We start from the raw sequence: 16473 nt of genomic DNA, 5'->3' as shown, positions 1-16473 counted from the left end.
AGGGATCGGTCCTGTCACCTGATCAGCTTTTATGAGGAGGTGAGCTCCAGACTGGACCAGGGGCAATCGCTGGATGTCGTATATCTGGATTTTTCCAAAGCATTTGATACGGTGCCACATAAAATGCGAAGGATGGGGCTGGGGGAGAATGTGTGTAAGTGGGTAAGTAACTGGCCCAGTGATAGGAAACAGAGGGTGGTTATTAATGGGACTTATTCTGATTGGGTGAACTTGATGGACTCCGGTCTTTTTTCAACCTTATGAACTATGTTACTAGATGTTCAGGAAATCCACAAATCCTCAGATTCTCTGTCTTGGAACCAAAAAATGTCAATTATATCCAGACATCTCTGCAAAAACCAGGATTGCCCCATGAAGCGTGCCCCTTTCCATCATGGATGCCCCCCTGTTATTAGGATGTTATGACCCCATCTGCTGCCATGTTTAACCCTCTATGTTCTCCATGTTCTCCTACATTAAGTTCTTACAGTAAGTGGCCATGTCTGGGCACAGAACAACCATGGCCGCCGGGACACAAACAAGGAGAATGGCATTGCCCAGTTGCCCCAGTTTAGAGCAGGAATTACAGCACAATGCAGCGTTATGGGATGCTCTAAGTTTTATGGGAAATACATGCATTATATTTAGGAGAGAGGAGGACCACTTTAAGTGCTGTGAAGACTTGAATACCATTAAACTTGCTGTTTCCATTGGAAGCATTTTACGGTATGGATATAGGCATCTCGTGTCCTATACTAAAGCTCTGCACTGACCTTCACTCCATATAGTCAAAGGATTTAACTGTGTCACTGCCAGAGCTGACACCATCTGCTCCATACACAACAATTCGGTGACACATTCCCTTTAAGTACCTACAGTCAGTATGTGGTGGATATTACAAGGACAGAGACAGCCCCAAATAATAAGAGGAATCTTGGAAAGGATACAGGTCTCCTCATACACCTGAATGGTGGCCAAGTCCCCCTCCAGGCGGATGATCTCCCCCACAAGCTCAGAGTGACCCACACGAACCAGCTCGTACATGGCCGCCCCCGCCATCTGAGCTGCTGTAACCACTGCAGGAGAAAGAATACAAGGTGGCATTAATTTCAGAGATCATTAACATAAAGTGATGGGCAGAGGGGCCTGGTGGCAGGAGGGCAGAGGGGCCTGGTGGCAGGAGGGCAGAGGGGTCTGGTGGCAGGAGGGCAGAGGGGTCTGGTGGCAGGAGGGCAGAGGGGCCTGGTGGCAGGAGGGCAGAGGGGTCTGGTGGCAGGAGGGCAGAGGGGTCTGGTGGCAGGAGGGCAGAGGGGCCTGGTGGCAGGAGGGCAGAGGGGTCTGGTGGCAGGAGGGCAGAGGGGCCTGGTGGCAGGAGGGCAGAGGGGTCTGGTGGCAGGAGGGCAGAGGGGCCTGGTGGCGGAGACAGTGCGGTCTGGTGGCAGGAGGGCAGAGGGGCCTGGTGGCAGGAGGGCAGAGGGGCCTGGTGGCGGAGACAGTGCGGTCTGGTGGCAGGAGGGGCCTGGTGGCAGGAGGGGAGAGGGGCCTGGTGGTGGAGGCAGAGGGGTCTGGTGGCAGAAGGGCAGAGGGGCCTGGTGGCAGGAGACAGAGGGGCCTGGTGGCAGGAGACAGAGGGGCCTGGTGGCAGGAGACAGAGGGGTCTGGTGGCAGGAGGGCAGAGGGGCCTGGTGGCAGGAGACAGAGGGGTCTGGTGGCAGGAGGGCAGAGGGGTCTGGTGGCAGGAGGGCAGAGGGGCCTGGTGGCGGAGACAGTGCGGTCTGGTGGCAGGAGGGCAGAGGGGTCTGGTGGCAGGAGGGCAGAGGGGTCTGGTGGCAGGAGACAGAGGGGTCTGGTGGCAGGAGACAGAGGGGTCTGGTGGCAGGAGGGCAGAGGGGTCTGGTGGCAGGAGGGCAGAGGGGTCTGGTGGCAGGAGGGCAGAGGGGTCTGGTGGCAGGAGACAGAGGGGTCTGGTGGCAGGAGACAGAGGGGTCTGGTGGCAGGAGACAGAGGGGTCTGGTGGCAGGAGGGCAGAGGGGTCTGGTGGCAGGAGGGCAGAGGGGCCTGGTGGCAGGAGGGCAGAGGGGCCTGGTGGCAGGAGGGCAGAGGGGTCTGGTGGCAGGAGGGCAGAGGGGCCTGGTGGCAGGAGGGCAGAGGGGCCTGGTGGCGGAGACAGTGCGGTCTGGTGGCAGGAGGGCAGAGGGGCCTGGTGGCAGGAGGACAGAGGGGTCTGGTGGCAGGAGGGCAGAGGGGCCTGGTGGCAGGAGGGCAGAGGGGCCTGGTGGCAGGAGGGCAGAGGGGCCTGGTGGCGGAGACAGTGCGGTCTGGTGGCAGGAGGGCAGAGGGGTCTGGTGGCAGGAGGGCAGAGGGGTCTGGTGGCAGGAGGGCAGAGGGGCCTGGTGGCAGGAGGGCAGAGGGGTCTGGTGGCAGGAGGGCAGAGGGGTCTGGTGGCAGGAGGGCAGAGGGGCCTGGTGGCAGGAGGGCAGAGGGGTCTGGTGGCAGGAGGGCAGAGGGGTCTGGTGGCAGGAGGGCAGAGGGGTCTGGTGGCAGGAGGGCAGAGGGGCCTGGTGGCAGGAGGGCAGAGGGGTCTGGTGGCAGGAGGGCAGAGGGGTCTGGTGGCAGGAGGGCAGAGGGGCCTGGTGGCAGGAGGGCAGAGGGGTCTGGTGGCAGGAGGGCAGAGGGGCCTGGTGGCAGGAGGGCAGAGGGGTCTGGTGGCAGGAGGGCAGAGGGGCCTGGTGGCGGAGACAGTGCGGTCTGGTGGCAGGAGGGCAGAGGGGCCTGGTGGCAGGAGGGCAGAGGGGCCTGGTGGCGGAGACAGTGCGGTCTGGTGGCAGGAGGGGCCTGGTGGCAGGAGGGGAGAGGGGCCTGGTGGTGGAGGCAGAGGGGTCTGGTGGCAGAAGGGCAGAGGGGCCTGGTGGCAGGAGGGCAGAGGGGTCTGGTGGCAGGAGGGCAGAGGGGTCTGGTGGCAGGAGGGCAGAGGGGCCTGGTGGCAGGAGGGCAGAGGGGCCTGGTGGCGGAGACAGTGCGGTCTGGTGGCAGGAGGGCAGAGGGGTCTGGTGGCAGGAGGGCAGAGGGGTCTGGTGGCAGGAGACAGAGGGGTCTGGTGGCAGGAGGGCAGAGGGGTCTGGTGGCAGGAGGGCAGAGGGGTCTGGTGGCAGGAGGGCAGAGGGGTCTGGTGGCAGGAGACAGAGGGGTCTGGTGGCAGGAGACAGAGGGGTCTGGTGGCAGGAGACAGAGGGGTCTGGTGGCAGGAGACAGAGGGGTCTGGTGGCAGGAGGGCAGAGGGGTCTGGTGGCAGGAGGGCAGAGGGGTCTGGTGGCAGGAGGGCAGAGGGGCCTGGTGGCAGGAGGGCAGAGGGGCCTGGTGGCGGAGACAGTGCGGTCTGGTGGCAGGAGGGCAGAGAAGTCTGGTGGCAGGAGGGCAGAGGGGTCTGGTGGCAGGAGACAGAGGGGTCTGGTGGCAGGAGGGCAGAGGGGTCTGGTGGCAGGAGACAGAGGGGTCTGTTGGCAGGAGACAGAGGGGTCTGGTGGCAGGAGGGCAGAGGGGTCTGATGGCAGGAGACAGAGGGGTCTGGTGGCAGGAGACAGAGGGGTCTGGTGGCAGGAGGGCAGAGGGGTCTGGTGGCAGGAGACAGAGGGGTCTGGTGGCAGGAGACAGAGGGGTCTGGTGGCAGGAGACAGAGGGGTCTGGTGGCAGGAGGCAGAGGGGCCTGGTGGTGGAGACAGAGGGGCCTGATGGCAGGAGACAGAGGGGCCTGATGGCAGGAGACAGAGGGGTTGGGGGAGAATTTAGGTTTTCCAGGAATCACCTGGAGAATACAGGAAAGAACAGGTTAGAGAGTAATCAAGCAGATGAATTCTGGAGCGGCTCAGAAGAGGAGGCCACTTGGGTAATGTTACTCTGAGCCCACAGGTCTATGAGGTCCCCGGGGTCTTTTCTACGTACCTGGCCCGGACACTCCATGGACAAAGCCCAGCATGCTCTCCTGCTCCTCATCATCCAACCGCGGCAGCTTGGAAAAGTCCATCCTTGTGAACCTGTAAAGGAGAATCATCAGTGACCTGGACTGCAGAGCTTACACTCCGTGTCCACAAGAGGGCGCCCAGTCCTCTGATACCCCCAGACACAGTACTCTGATACCCCCAGACACAGTACTCTGATACCCCAGACACAGTACTCTGATACCCCAGACACAGTACTCTGATACCCCAGACACAGTCCTCTGATACCCCAGACACAGTCCTCTGATACCCCAGACACAGTACTCTGATACCCCAGGACACAGTACTCTGATACCCCAGACACAGTACTCTGATACCCCAGACACAGTACTCTGATACCCCAGACACAGTACTCTGATACCCCAGACACAGTACTCTGATACCCCAGACACAGTACTCTGATACCCCAGACACAGTCCTCTGATACCCCAGACACAGTCCTCTGATACCCCAGACACAGTACTCTGATACCCCAGGACACAGTCCTCTGATACCCCAGGACACAGTACTCTGATACCCCAGACACAGTACTCTGATACCCCAGACACAGTACTCTGATACCCCAGACACAGTACTCTGATACCCCAGACACAGTCCTCTGATACCCCAGGACACAGTCCTCTGATACCCCAGACACAGTCCTCTGATACCCCAGACACAGTCCTCTGACACCTCCAGACACAGTCCTCTGATACCTCCAGACACAGTCCTCTGATACCTCCAGACACTGTCCTCTGACACCTCCAGACACTGTCCTCTGATACCTCCAGACACAGTCCTCTGACACCTCCAGACACAGTCCTTTGATACCTCATTACACAGTCCTCTGATACCTCCAGACACTGTCCTCTGACACCTCCAGACACTGTCCTCTGATACCTCATTACACAGTCCTCTGATACCTCCAGACACTGTCCTCTGACACCTCCAGACACTGTCCTCTAATACCTCATTACACAGTCCTCTGATACCTCCAGACACAGTTCTGATACCTCCAGACACTGTCCTCTGATACCTCCAGACACAGTCCTCTGACACCTCCAGACACAGTCCTCTGACACCTCCAGAAACTGTCCTCTGATACCTCATTACACAGTCCTCTGACACCTCATATAACAGTCCTCTGATACCTCATTACACAGTCCTCTGATACCTCCAGACACAGTCCTCTGATACCTCCAGACACTGTCCTCTGACACCTCCAGACACAGTCCTCTGACACCTCCAGACACAGTCCTCTGACACCTCCAGACACAGTCCTCTGACACCTCCAGACACTGTCCTCTGATACCTCCAGACACTGTCCTCTGATACCTCCAGACACTGTCCTCTGATACCTCCAGACACAGTCCTCTGACACCTCATATAACAGTCCTCTGATACCTCATTACACAGTCCTCTGATACCTCCAGACACTGTCCTCTGACACCTCCAGACACAGTCCTCTGATACCTCCAGACACTGTCCTCTGATACCTCCAGACACTGTCCTCTGATACCTCCAGACACAGTCCTCTGACACCTCCAGACACAGTCCTCTGATACCTCATTACACAGTCCTCTGACACCTCCAGACACAGTCCTCTGACACCTCCAGACACAGTCCTCTGTCACCTCCAGACACAGTCCTCTGATACCCCCAGACACAGTCCTCTTACACCTCCAGACACTGTCCTCTGACACCTCCAGACACAGTCCTCTGACACCTCCAGACACAGTCCTCTGATACCTCATTACACAGTCCTCTGATACCCCCAGACACAGTCCTCTGATACCTCATTACACAGTCCTCTGACACCTCATAACACAGTCCTCTGATACCTCACTACACAGTCCTCTGATACCTCCAGACACTGTCCTCTGACACCTCCAGACACAGTCCTCTGATACCTCCAGACACAGTCCTCTGATACCTCATTACACAGTCCTCTGATACCTCCAGACACAGTCCTCTGACACCTCCAGACACTGTCCTCTGATACCTCCAGACACAGTCCTCTGATACCCCCAGACACAGTCCTCTGATACCTCCAGACACAGTCCTCTGACACCTCCAGACACTGTCCTCTGATACCTCCAGACACAGTCCTCTGATACCTCCAGACACAGTCCTCTGACACCTCATAACACAGTCCTCTGATACCTCATTACACAGTCCTCTGATACCTCATTACACAGTCCTCTGATACCTCATTACACAGTCCTCTGATACCTCCAGACACAGTCCTCTGATACCTCATTACACAGTCCTCTGACACCTCCAGACACTGTCCTCTGATACCTCATTACACAGTCCTCTGATACCTCCAGACACAGTCCTCTGACACCTCATATAACAGTCCTCTGATACCTCATTACACAGTCCTCTGATACCTCCAGACACAGTCCTCTGATACCTCCAGACACTGTCCTCTGACACCTCCAGACACAGTCCTCTGACACCTCCAGACACAGTCCTCTGACACCTCATAACACAGTCCTCTAACACCTCTAGACACAGTCCTCTTATACCTCCAGACACAGTCCTCTGACACCTCATAACACAGTCCTCTGATACCTCATTACACAGTCCTCTGACACCTCCAGACACAGTCCTCTGATAACTCATTACACAGTCCTCTGATACCTCCAGACACTGTCCTCTGACACCTCCAGACACAGTCCTCTGACACCTCCAGACACAGTCCTCTGACACCTCCAGACACAGTCCTCTGACACCTCCAGACACAGTCCTCTGACACCTCCAGACACAGTCCTCTGACACCTCCAGACACAGTCCTCTGATACCTCCAGACACAGTCCTCTGACACCTCCAGACACAGTCCTCTTACACCTCCAGACACAGTCCTCTGACACCTCATAACACAGTCCTCTGATACCTCATTACACAGTCCTCTGACACCTCCAGACACAGTCCTCTGACACCTCCAGACACAGTCCTCTGATACCTCCAGACACAGTCCTCTGATACCTCCAGACACTGTCCTCTGACACCTCCAGACACTGTCCTCTGACACCTCAAGACACAGTCCTCTGACACCTCCAGACACAGTCCTCTGATACCTCATTACGCAGTCCTCTGACACCTCCAGACACAGTCCTCTGACACCTCCAGACACAGTCCTCTGACACCTCCAGACACAGTCCTCTGATACCTCCAGACACAGTCCTCTGACACCTCCAGACACAGTCCTCTGACACCTCCAGACACTGTCCTCTGATACCTCCAGACACAGTCCTCTGACACCTCATAACACAGTCCTCTGACACCTCATAACACAGTCCTCTGATACCTCCAGACACAGTCCTCTGATACCTCCAGACACTGTCCTCTGACACCTCCAGACACTGTCCTCTGACACCTCAAGACACAGTCCTCTGACACCTCCAGACACAGTCCTCTGATACCTCATTACGCAGTCCTCTGACACCTCCAGACACAGTCCTCTGACACCTCCAGACACAGTCCTCTGATACCTCATTACACAGTCCTCTGATACCTCATTACACAGTCCTCTGATACCTCCAGACACAGTCCTCTGACACCTCATAACACAGTCCTCTGATACCTCATAACACAGTCCTCTGATACCTCACTACACTGTCCTCTGATACCTCCAGACACTGTCCTCTGATACCTCCAGACACTGTCCTCTTACACCTCCAGACACAGTCCTCTGACACCTCCAGACACAGTCCTCTGATACCTCCAGACACTGTCCTCTGACACCTCCAGACACTGTCCTCTGACACCTCAAGACACAGTCCTCTGACACCTCCAGACACAGTCCTCTGACACCTCCAGACACAGTCCTCTGACACCTCCAGACACAGTCCTCTGACACCTCATTACACAGTCCTCTGACACCTCCAGACACAGTCCTCTGACACCTCATAACACAGTCCTCTGATACCTCCAGACACTGTCCTCTGATACCTCCAGACACTGTCCTCTGACACCTCATAACACAGTCCTCTGACACCTCATAACACAGTCCTCTGATACCTCACTACACAGTCCTCTGATACCTCCAGACACTGTCCTCTGATACCTCATTACACAGTCCTCTGATACCTCATTACACAATCCTCTGATACCTCCAGACACTGTCCTCTGACACCTCCAGACACAGTCCTCTGACACCTCCAGACACAGTACTCTGATACCTCCAGACACAGTCCTCTGACACCTCCAGACACAGTCCTCTGACACCTCCAGACACAGTCCTCTGATACCTCATTACACAGTCCTCTGACACCTCCAGACACAGTCCTCTGATACCCCCAGACACAGTCCTCTGATACCTCCAGACACAGTCCTCTGATACCTCCAGACACAGTCCTCTGAAACCTCATAACACAGTCCTCTGATACCTCATTACACAGTCCTCTGATACCTCATTACACAGTCCTCTGACACTTCCAGACACTGTCCTCTGACACCTCCAGACACAGTCCTCTGAAACCTCCAGACACAGTCCTCTGATACCTCATTACACAGTCCTCTGACACCTCCAGACACAGTCCTCTGATACCTCATTACACAGTCCTCTGATACCTCCAGACACAGTCCTCTGATACCTCATTACACAGTCCTCTGATACCTCCAGACACAGTCCTCTGACACCTCCAGACACAGTCCCCTGACACCTCCAGACACAGTCCTCTGACACCTCCAGACACTGTCCTCTGATACCTCCAGACACAGTCCTCTGACACCTCCAGACACAGTCCTCTGACACCTCCAGACACAGTCCTCTGACACCTCCAGACACAGTCCTCTGACACCTCCAGACACAGTCCTCTGACACCTCCAGACACAGTCCTCTGATACCTCATTACACAGTCCTCTGATACCTCCAGACACAGTCCTCTGATACCTCCAGACACAGTCCTCTGACACCTCCAGACACAGTCCTCTGACACCTCCAGACACAGTCCTCTGACACCTCCAGACACAGTCCTCTGATACCTCCAGACACAGTCCTCTGACACCTCCAGACACAGTCCTCTTACACCTCCAGACACAGTCCTCTGATACCTCCAGACACAGTCCTCTGATACCTCCAGACACTGTCCTCTGACACCTCCAGACACAGTCCTCTGACACCTCCAGACACTGTCCTCTGACACCTCCAGACACAGTCCTCTGACACCTCCAGACACAGTCCTCTGACACCTCCAGACACAGTCCTCTGATACCTCCAGACACAGTCCTCTGACACCTCCAGACACAGTCCTCTTACACCTCCAGACACAGTCCTCTGACACCTCCAGACACAGTCCTCTTACACCTCCAGACACAGTCCTCTGACACCTCATAACACAGTCCTCTGACACCTCATAACACAGTCCTCTGACACCTCCAGACACAGTCCTCTGATACCTCATAACACAGTCCTCTGATACCTCATTACACAGTCCTCTAACACCTCTAGACACAGTCCTCTTATACCTCCAGACACAGTCCTCTGACACCTCATAACACAGTCCTCTGATACCTCATTACACAGTCCTCTGACACCTCCAGACACAGTCCTCTGATAACTCATTACACAGTCCTCTGATACCTCCAGACACTGTCCTCTGACACCTCCAGACACAGTCCTCTGACACCTCCAGACACAGTCCTCTGACACCTCCAGACACAGTCCTCTGATACCTCATTACGCAGTCCTCTGACACCTCCAGACACAGTCCTCTGACACCTCCAGACACAGTCCTCTGATACCTCCAGACACAGTCCTCTGACACCTCCAGACACAGTCCTCTTACACCTCCAGACACAGTCCTCTGACACCTCATAACACAGTCCTCTGATACCTCATTACACAGTCCTCTGACACCTCCAGACACAGTCCTCTGACACCTCCAGACACAGTCCTCTGATACCTCCAGACACAGTCCTCTGATACCTCCAGACACTGTCCTCTGACACCTCCAGACACTGTCCTCTGACACCTCAAGACACAGTCCTCTGACACCTCCAGACACAGTCCTCTGATACCTCATTACGCAGTCCTCTGACACCTCCAGACACAGTCCTCTGACACCTCCAGACACAGTCCTCTGATACCTCATTACACAGTCCTCTGATACCTCATTACACAGTCCTCTGATACCTCCAGACACAGTCCTCTGACACCTCATAACACAGTCCTCTGATACCTCATAACACAGTCCTCTGATACCTCACTACACTGTCCTCTGATACCTCCAGACACTGTCCTCTGATACCTCCAGACACTGTCCTCTTACACCTCCAGACACAGTCCTCTGACACCTCCAGACTCAGTCCTCTGATACCTCCAGACACTGTCCTCTGACACCTCCAGACACTGTCCTCTGACACCTCAAGACACAGTCCTCTGACACCTCCAGACACAGTCCTCTGATACCTCCAGACACAGTCCTCTGATACCTCATTACACAGTCCTCTGATACCTCGAGACACTGTCCTCTGACACCTCCAGACACTGTCCTCTGACACCTCCAGACACTGTCCTCTGACACCTCAAGACACAGTCCTCTGACACCTCCAGACACTGTCCTCTGATACCTCCAGACACAGTCCTCTGACACCTCCAGACACAGTCCTCTGATACCTCCAGACACAGTCCTCTGATACCTCCAGACACTGTCCTCTGATGCCTCCAGACACTGTCCTCTGACACCTCCAGACACTGTCCTCTGATACCCCATGACACTGTCCTCTGAGATCTCATTACACAGTCCTCTGATACCTCCAGACACAGTCCTCTGATACCTCCAGACACAGTCCTCTGACACCTCATAACACAGTCCTCTGACACCTCATTGCACAGTCCTCTGATACCCCAGGACACTGTCCTCTGATACCTCAATATAAAGTACTATGATACCACAAGACACAGTCCTCTGTTACCTGCATACACAGTACTCTGTACTGACATGACCTGGAGTATTGTGTACAGCACCGATCACCTGTATATAAGGACATGACCTGGAGTATTGTGTACAGCACCGATCACCTGTATATAAGGACATGACCTGGAGTATTGTGTACAGCATCGAGCACCTGTATATAAGGACATGACCTGGAGTATTGTGTACAGCATCGAGCACCTGTATATAAGGACATGACCTGGAGTATTGTGTACAGCATCGAGCACCTGTATATAAGGACATGACCTGGAGTATTGTGTACAGCATCGAGCACCTGTATATAAGGACATGACCTGGAGTATTGTGTACAGCACTGAGCACCTGTATATAAGGACATGAACTGGAGTATTGTGTACAGCACCGATCACCTGTATATAAGGACATGACCCGGAGTATTGTGTACAGCACTGAGCACCTGTATATAAGGACATGACCCGGAATATTGTGTACAGCACAAAGCAACTGTATATAAGGACATGACCTGGAGTATTGTGTACAGCACTGAGCACCTGTATATAAGGACATGACCCGGAATATTGTGTACAGCATCGAGCAACTGTATATAAGGACATGACCTGGAGTATTGTGTACAGCACTGAGCACCTGTATATAAGGACATGACCTGGAGTATTGTGTACAGCACTGAGCACCTGTATATAAGGACATGACCCGGAATATTGTGTACAGCACTGAGCGCCTGTACATGGACATGGCCGCCTGTCAGTAGAGAGACACCTGTCAGTTATGGTTGCTGAAAGTGTTTTTTTAAGCGGGCAGAGAGGAGGTAGTGAGAGGCATCACACAGAGGAGCTCCAGCTGGTAGTGAGAGGCATCACACACAGAGAGGAGCTCCAGCTGGTAGTGAGAGGCATCACACACAGAGAGGAGCTCCAGCTGGTAGTGAGAGGCATCACACACAGAGAGGAGCTCCAGCTGGTAGTGAGGGGCATCACACAGAGAGGAGCTCCAGCTGGTAGTGAGAGGCATCACACAGAGAGGAGCTCCAGCTGGTAGTGAGAGGCATCACACAGAGAGGAGCTCCAGCTGGTAGTGAGAGGCATCACACAGAGGAGCTCCAGCTGGTAGTGAGGGGCATCACACACAGAGGAGCTCCAGCTGGTAGTGAGAGGCATCACACACAGAGAGGAGCTCCAGCTGGTAGTGAGAGGCATCACACACAGAGAGGAGCTCCAGCTGGTAGTGAGAGGCATCACACACAGAGAGGAGCTCCAGCTGGTAGTGAGAGGCATCACACAGAGGAGCACCAGCTGGTAGTGAGAGGCATCACACAGAGAGGAGCTCCAGCTGGTAGTGAGAGGCATCACACAGAGAGGAGCTCCAGCTGGTAGTGAGGGGCATCACACACAGAGGAGCTCCAGCTGGTAGTGAGAGGCATCACACAGAGAGGAGCTCCAGCTGGTAGTGAGAGGCATCACACACAGAGAGGAGCTCCAGCTGGTAGTGAGAGGCATCACACAGAGGAGCTCCAGCTGGTAGTGAGAGGCATCACACAGAGAGGAGCTCCAGCTGGTAGTGAGAGGCATCACACACAGAGAGGAGCTCCAGCTGGTAGTGAGGGGCATCACACAGAGAGGAGCTCCAGCTGGTAGTGAGAGGCATCACACAGAGGAGCTCCAGCTGGTAGTGAGAGGCATCACACAGAGAGGAGCTCCAGCTGGTAGTGAGAGGCATCACACAGAGAGGAGCTCCAGCTGGTAGTGAGAGGCATCACACAGAGAGGAGCTCCAGCTGGTAGTGAGAGGCATCACACAGAGGAGCTCCAGCTGGTAGTGAGAGGCATCACACAGAGGAGCTCCAGCTGGTAGTGAGAGGCATCACACAGAGGAGCTCCAGCTGGTAGTGAGAGGCATCACACAGAGAGGAGCTCCAGCTGGTAGTGAGAGGCATCACACACAGAGAGGAGCTCCAGCTGGTAGTGAGAGGCATCACACACAGAGAGGAGCTCCAGCTGGTAGTGAGAGGCATCACACACAGAGGAGCTCCAGCTGGTAGTGAGAGGCATCACATTGAGAGGAGCTCCAGCTGGTAGTGAGAGGCATCACACAGAGAGGAGCTCCAGCTGGTAGTGAGAGGCATCACACACAGAGGAGCTCCAGCTGGTAGTGAGAGGCATCACACACAGAGAGGAGCTCCAGCTGGTAGTGAGGGGCATCACATTGAGAGGAGCTCCAGCTGGTAGTGAGAGGCATCACACAGAGGAGCTCCAGCTGGTAGTGAGAGGCATCACACAGAGGAGCTCCAGCTGGTAGTGAGGGGCATCACACAGAGGAGCTCCAGCTGGTAGTGAGAGGCATCACACAGAGAGGAGCTCCAGCTGGTAGTGAGAGGCATCACACACAGAGGAGCTCCAGCTGGTAGTGAGAGGCATCACACAGAGGAGCTCCAGCTGGTAGTGAGGGGCATCACACAGAGGAGCTCCAGCTGGTAGTGAGAGGCATCACACAGAGGAGCTCCAGCTGGTAGTGAGAGGCATCACACAGAGAGGAGCTCCAGCTGGTAGTGAGAGGCATCACACAGAGGAGCTCCAGCTGGTAGTGAGAGGCATCACACAAAGAAGAGCTCCAGCTGGTAGTGAGAGGCATCACACAGAGAGGAGCTCCAGCTGGTAGTGAGAGGCATCACACAGAGAGGAGCTCCAGCTGGTAGTGAGAGGCATCACACAGAGAGGAGCTCCAGCTGGTAGTGAGGGGCATCACACAGAGGAGCTCCAGCTGGTAGTGAGAGTCATCACACACAGAGGAGCTCCAGCTGGTAGTGAGAGGCATCACACAGAGGAGCTCCAGCTGGTAGTGAGAGGCATCACACAGAGGAGCTCCAGCTGGTAGTGAGGGGCATCACACAGAGAGGAGCTCCAGCTGGTAGTGAGGGGCATCACACAGAGGAGCTCCAGCTGGTAGTGAGGGGCATCACACAGAGGAGCTCCAGCTGGTAGTGAGGGGCATCACACAGAGAGGAGCTCCAGCTGGTAGTGAGAGGCATCACACACAGAGGAGCTCCAGCTGGTAGTGAGAGGCATCACACAGAGGAGCTCCAGCTGGTAGTGAGAGGCATCACACACAGAGAGGAGCTCCAGCTGGTAGTGAGAGGCATCACACAGAGAGGAGCTCCAGCTGGTAGTGAGGGGCATCACACACAGAGGAGCTCCAGCTGGTAGTGAGAGGCATCACACACAGAGGAGCTCCAGCTGGTAGTGAGGGGCATCACACACAGAGGAGCTCCAGCTGGTAGTGAGAGGCATCACACAGAGGAGCTCCAGCTGGTAGTGAGAGGCATCACACAGAGGAGCTCCAGCTGGTAGTGAGAGGCATCACACAGAGGAGCTCCAGCTGGTAGTGAGAGGCATCACACACAGAGAGGAGCTCCAGCTGGTAGTGAGAGGCATCACACACAGAGAGGAGCTCCAGCTGGTAGTGAGAGGCATCACACAGAGGAGCTCCAGCTGGTAGTGAGAGGCATCACACAGAGAGGAGCTCCAGATGGTAGTGAGAGGCATCACACAGAAGAGCTCCAGCTGGTAGTGAGAGGCATCACACAGAGAGGAGCTCCAGCTGGTAGTTAGAGGCATCACACACAGAGGAGCTCCAGCTGGTAGTGAGAGGCATCACACACAGAGAGGAGCTCCAGCTGGTAGTGAGAGGCATCACACAGAGGAGCTCCAGCTGGTAGTGAGAGGCATCACACAGAGAGGAGCTCCAGCTGGTAGTGAGAGGCATCACACAGAGAGGAGCTCCAGCTGGTAGTGAGAGGCATCACACACAGAGGAGCTCCAGCTGGTAGTGAGAGGCATCACACAGAGGAGCTCCAGCTGGTAGTGAGAGGCATCACACAGAGGAGCTCCAGCTGGTAGTGAGAGGCATCACACAGAGGAGCTCCAGCTGGTAGTGAGAGGCATCACACAGAGAGGAGCTCCAGCTGGTAGTGAGAGGCATCACACAGAGAGGAGCTCCAGCTGGTAGTGAGAGGCATCACACAGAGAGGAGCTCCAGCTGGTAGTGAGGGGCATCACACAGAGAGGAGCTCCAGCTGGTAGTGAGAGGCATCACACAGAGAGGAGCTCCAGCTGGTAGTGAGAGGCATCACACAGAGGAGCTCCAGCTGGTAGTGAGAGGCATCACACAGAGAGGAGCTCCAGCTGGTAGTGAGAGGCATCACACAGAGAGGAGCTCCAGCTGGTAGTGAGAGGCATCACACACAGAGGAGCTCCAGCTGGTAGTGAGAGGCATCACACACAGAGGAGCTCCAGCTGGTAGTGAGAGGCATCACACAGAGGAGCTCCAGCTGGTAGTGAGAGGCATCACACACAGAGGAGCTCCAGCTGGTAGTGAGAGGCATCACACAGAGGAGCTCCAGCTGGTAGTGAGAGGCATCACACAGAGGAGCTCCAGCTGGTAGTGAGAGGCATCACACAGAGAGGAGCTCCAGCTGGTAGTGAGAGGCATCACACACAGAGAGGAGCTCCAGCTGGTAGTGAGAGGCATCACACACAGAGAGGAGCTCCAGCTGGTAGTGAGGGGCATCACACAGAGAGGAGCTCCAGCTGGTAGTGAGAGGCATCACACAGAGAGGAGCTCCAGATGGTAGTGAGAGGCATCACACACAGAGGAGCTCCAGCTGGTAGTGAGAGGCATCACACAGAGGAGCTCCAGCTGGTAGTGAGAGGCATCACACAGAGGAGCTCCAGCTGGTAGTGAGAGGCATCACACACAGAGGAGCTCCAGCTGGTAGTGAGAGGCATCACACAGAGGAGCTCCAGCTGGTAGTGAGAGGCATCACACAGAGAGGAGCTCCAGCTGGTAGTGAGAGGCATCACACAGAGAGGAGCTCCAGCTGGTAGTGAGAGGCATCACACAGAAGAGCTCCAGCTGGTAGTGAGAGGCATCACACAGAGAGGAGCTCCAGCTGGTAGTGAGAGGCATCACACAGAGGAGCTCCAGCTGGTAGTGAGGGGCATCACACAGAGAGGAGCTCCAGCTGGTAGTGAGAGGCATCACACAGAGAGGAGCTCCAGCTGGTAGTGAGGGGCATCACACAGAGAGGAGCTCCAGCTGGTAGTGAGAGGCATCACACAGAGAGGAGCTCCAGCTGGTAGTGAGAGGCATCACACAGAGGAGCTCCAGCTGGTAGTGAGAGGCATCACACAGAGGAGCTCCAGCTGGTAGTGAGAGGCATCACACAGAGAGGAGCTCCAGCTGGTAGTGAGAGGCATCACACAGAGGAGCTCCAGCTGGTAGTGAGGGGCATCACACAGAGGAGCTCCAGCTGGTAGTGAGAGGCATCACACACACAGAGAGGAGCTCCAGCTGGTAGTGAGAGGCATCACACAGAGAGGAGCTCCAGCTGGTAGTGAGAGGCATCACACAGAGAGGAGCTCCAGCTGGTAGTGAGAGGCATCACACACACAGAGAGGAGCTCCAGCTGGTAGTGAGAGGCATCACACAGAGAGGAGCTCCAGCTGGTAGTGAGAGGCATCACACAGAGAGGAGCTCCAGCTGGTAGTGAGAGGCATCACACAGAGGAGCTCCAGCTGGTAGTGA

General features: G+C 55.6%; 1 protein-coding gene across 1 annotated transcript in view; it reads right to left on the bottom strand.

Annotated features, from left to right (window-relative positions):
* LOC130350243 (V-type proton ATPase catalytic subunit A-like) overlaps window positions 1-16473 on the bottom strand; it is a 101099-nt gene that overhangs the window by 62493 nt on the left and 22133 nt on the right. The window contains exons 2-3 of the mRNA XM_056554866.1: window positions 3940-4031; window positions 948-1076 (exon numbers count right to left, since the gene is read on the bottom strand). Coding sequence (XP_056410841.1) covers window positions 948-1076; window positions 3940-4021 — 211 coding nt within the window. The 5' untranslated portion in view covers window positions 4022-4031. The remainder of the gene's footprint in view (window positions 1-947; window positions 1077-3939; window positions 4032-16473) is intronic.

Source organism: Hyla sarda, unplaced genomic scaffold (assembly GCF_029499605.1).
Source record: "Hyla sarda isolate aHylSar1 unplaced genomic scaffold, aHylSar1.hap1 scaffold_940, whole genome shotgun sequence".
NCBI classification, from domain to species: domain Eukaryota; kingdom Metazoa; phylum Chordata; class Amphibia; order Anura; family Hylidae; genus Hyla; species Hyla sarda.
Note: the sequence above shows the minus strand (reverse complement) of the source record. Positions and strands in the feature narration are given on the sequence as shown.